This window comes from Pseudomyrmex gracilis, unplaced genomic scaffold, assembly GCF_002006095.1.
Source record: "Pseudomyrmex gracilis isolate BER0280 unplaced genomic scaffold, ASM200609v1 scaffold_586, whole genome shotgun sequence".
Taxonomy (NCBI): domain Eukaryota; kingdom Metazoa; phylum Arthropoda; class Insecta; order Hymenoptera; family Formicidae; genus Pseudomyrmex; species Pseudomyrmex gracilis.
In genome coordinates this window covers 56322-59930 of record NW_018021170.1, presented here as the reverse complement: position 1 = coordinate 59930, position 3609 = coordinate 56322, and the positions used below count along the sequence as shown (strand labels likewise).

Below are 3609 nucleotides of genomic sequence, written 5' to 3'. Positions count from 1 at the left end.
GGAGTCAAACCACACCCCGACATAATCCCCCGGTTCTGCCAAATTTACCGCGTAACTATAAATTTCGCGGAATGCACTCTCCACCTATTCTATTACTTCGGCACCTGGACGAATTTCACGTATTTCAAATACTGCCTCTCTCTCTGTTACTCAGAATTTCTTATAACTGCGTGTGTTTTCCGCCCGTAACTGTATATAATTATATTCACCGAACTGATGGTCAACAATGGCGTTTTCGCTGGCAGCCTCGATGACGGCGGCGTCGTCGGTGTCTCTGCTAATGGTGTTGTCGACGTTCTCGCTTATATCAGCGTCGTCGCTGTCGCTGATGATGCTGTTGTCACTGTTGTCGGCTTCATTGGCGTTATCGGCGTTGCTGCCGCGCCCTTTGATATTATCGACGAGGTTTTCGCTATGCTCAGCACGCTTTCTCCGTTCAGCATCAGCAGCATCAGCATCAACTCCAGTGACTCCACCTCCGTATTGTACTATAAACAAAAATAATTTAATACATAAATATTACAAATCTCTATACAGGATGATTCAGAACAACCCTTTATCCTTAAAAAAAACAGTATGTAGCGATCAGCTGATCGCGTCAGGCACCACACGTAATCGTCCGCGTCTGACGGTGAGTTGCGCCACCCCTGCTTACCTCTTGTATCCCACTCGTGGTAAGTCACCTATTTTTATTAATAACTCAAAAAGTAAGCTTCAGGCAAAATTTTGTCATATAAAAAGTTGTTTTAGGATTTAGTCAAGAATATGTATTTTCAAGGATAAAGGGTTGTTCTGAATCACCCTGTATGTACTAACAAACATTTATTAATCGACGTTATACCTAATTATCGCGATATTCACCTTCCGCTTCTTCCAACAGTTCTGCATCGGAATCTCCCGACTCTGCAATTGTTATTACGGAGCGCGTATCTTCTCCGTCATCATCAGCGTCTTCGTCGTTATTCTCATCGCCACCGTTGTTGTCGTTGTCGTTGTTCTTTTCTTCATTATTGTTCTCGCCAATCTTTTCCCCGTTTTCCTCGGCTTCGTCGCCGTCATCGTCGTCGTCGTCGTCGTCGTCGTCACTGTCGTCATCGTCAGCATTGTCATTGTCATCGTTGTCGCTGTCGGCGTTATTATTTTCTCTGTCCGACAAATGTAGCGTTTCTCTCTCAAAAACATCGGCGAGCTCTTCCTCTATCAGTCTTCTCCGTATTTCATATGGAAAATTCACGCTCCTCTTCCGCTTCTTATTGTTGTTCATTTTCCATTTTCGGTGCGTGTTGTATATGCAGTACTACGCGTACGTCTTCATCATCTGGAAAATTATTATAAACATATACACTATTTTTATATATTTCTCATAATGTTTAAATATTTAAATAGTTTATTTACCGGAATCACCGGCTGATGGAGGAGGGGGAGGAGGAAGCTCCGGCTCATCTCTACGTGGTGTTGTGATCGAGGAAGATGAAGGACTTGGTGAAGAAAAAGATTCTTGTAATAAAAACTGGCGTAGTTTATTACTATTTACTGTACAATTAACGCACGCTTTACACTGGCACTTAGCTGTTGCTTTACTGCGGTAAACTCTCCGGATGGACTCGGAGCTACACAGTATTGTCAACAGCTACTCACGATCTGTCTGTTGTTGCTTGCGATCGATCTTTTAAAGGGATCGATCGCGACCACTCAGCAATTTAGCAATCTAACTGCTACCGCTGACGTTGCGTGCCGCGTCTTAACTCTACGCTCAACAAGCAGATTCCATTTACCAGGAAATGCTGCTTGTTGCTTTTTCAAATAAATTCGGGTCGATTGAGCAATGATGCGTACCTTCCGCAATTGCTCAATGGCCCGTACGAAATCAAACTAGATTTCACAACATTTTCTCCTCTTCTTAAAAGAAGGAAAATGTACCGCCATTTTCCGTTTACTACACTAAAATTTAAAACTCGGGCACCGCGTGCCCGAGCTGTCGAGCACTTAGCTTTATATCTCGAAGACTGACTATCTCTTGTTTAGCTTGGAGTTTTCTTTTTCGTAACCCAAAATACAAACTCGCGATTGTTACAATAACCAAGGTTACGCTTACCAAAGTCGGGATAATAAAGTGCGGCTGCTTATAAAATGTGTAATTAACAAGATCATTTTCTTTCGTTAGTCGTGTCAACTGTTCTTCTAACGATCGCAACTGCGCTTGGTTCCGTGTTACATTTTCTAATTCCATGCCGTTACTTTCCGCATGTTCCCTTTTTCTTGGTGCCGTGATATTAAAACGCGGTAAGAACGTATTTATTGCCACGCCCTTAACTACTTGATTAGTTCGCACTATAATACTTGCTGTGGTCAACTTGCATTGCTCCGGCAGCTCTATTTCCCCGACTCCGGATATGACCTCCATTCTTTCTGACCTATTTTTGCACGTAACTCGTAAAGTTTCTTCTTTCAAGGTCGAGAACAACCATACGCGCGCCTTTGTTAATCGCACCCATATAGTTTGGTTGGAAACCACGTGGTCGATTTCACAGTCTTCGTATTTACCATCTTCGTTTACAAACATTTGTAATTCGCAGGGCGCTCTCTGCGAGAACCGATACATTGAATCCACGTTTTTACACACATAGCGTTCTTGTACGCTTATACAACTACTCCATTGTGTTTCGCTAAGTATAAAGTACGTTTGGCGTTTGGTGTCTATTGATACTACCGGGTGCTTGACTCGCACCGCCGCGAACACGTTGTCTCGTTCATGTACCGGTAAGGGTATTACCCTGTACACGTTGTAACTACCGGAACTGATCAATGGAAATTTAACAACCGTAAATATACTCGAATCCTTGCAATAAACACTAACCGTGACAAACCTTTTTATCTCTAACCAGTTTTCCAGAGTCACGGCAAAAGGAAAACGCAGGTCCCGCATGAATTGATTATTCGCTTCCTTCAGGCTATGTATAATTTGTTCAAGTGGCACTATTTCTAATTTTTCAAACTTAGTGTGCACGTCGGTAACGTACTCAATTATTTCCTCGGCATCGAGTTCCATCTCTGACAGTAAACTGCCTAGCTCAAGGAAATAGTCCCTCAGCTCTTGCTGTTGTGCGTAGTCATCAACTTTTTGAGTTATTTTTTCTACTGCTTCACGCAGCCTATTCTCATTTCTTTCTATAATATTTTCTACATCGTCTACGTGAGCAATCGTGGCATTAACTACCTGTAATTGAGTTTTTTCATAGTATGCTGCAACACGGCCTGTTTACTTCNTATCAATTGCAGCTGCTCCGAGATTACTTTCTCGTCTTCTGCGTCCATAGTGCCAAATAACACTTTGGCCACAGAACCGACTGCGTTCACTAGACCTCTGCGACTGCGCGTCGGTGTTCCTACTATCATTTTTATTCTTCCTACTAATATACTGACCTTGAATTCCTTTTGCCGTAACTCGCCAGAAAAACTGTCGCAGAACTCCTTATTGTTAACTAAATATTTTCTCGTTGTCGCACAAGTCTCTGGAACTATCCAACATTTTTCGCAACTGTTCTAGTCTACTATATATAGAAGTTACGTCTAATCTTATTGCGAGCTTCCATTCCTTGGAAGAACGGT

At 42.5% G+C, this 3609-nt stretch overlaps 1 protein-coding gene across 1 annotated transcript; it reads right to left on the bottom strand.

Annotated features, from left to right (window-relative positions):
* Nucleotides 1–1297: 1297 nt before the first annotated feature.
* LOC109861117 lies at nt 1298–3396 on the bottom strand. The gene is made up of 3 exons (XM_020440635.1): nt 3295–3396; nt 2096–3217; nt 1298–1318 (listed from the first exon to the last, which is right to left on the bottom strand). Exons 1-3 carry the CDS (start codon nt 3394–3396, stop codon nt 1298–1300), a joined length of 1245 nt encoding a protein of 414 aa, XP_020296224.1.
* Between the last annotated feature and the right edge of the window lie 213 nt (nt 3397–3609).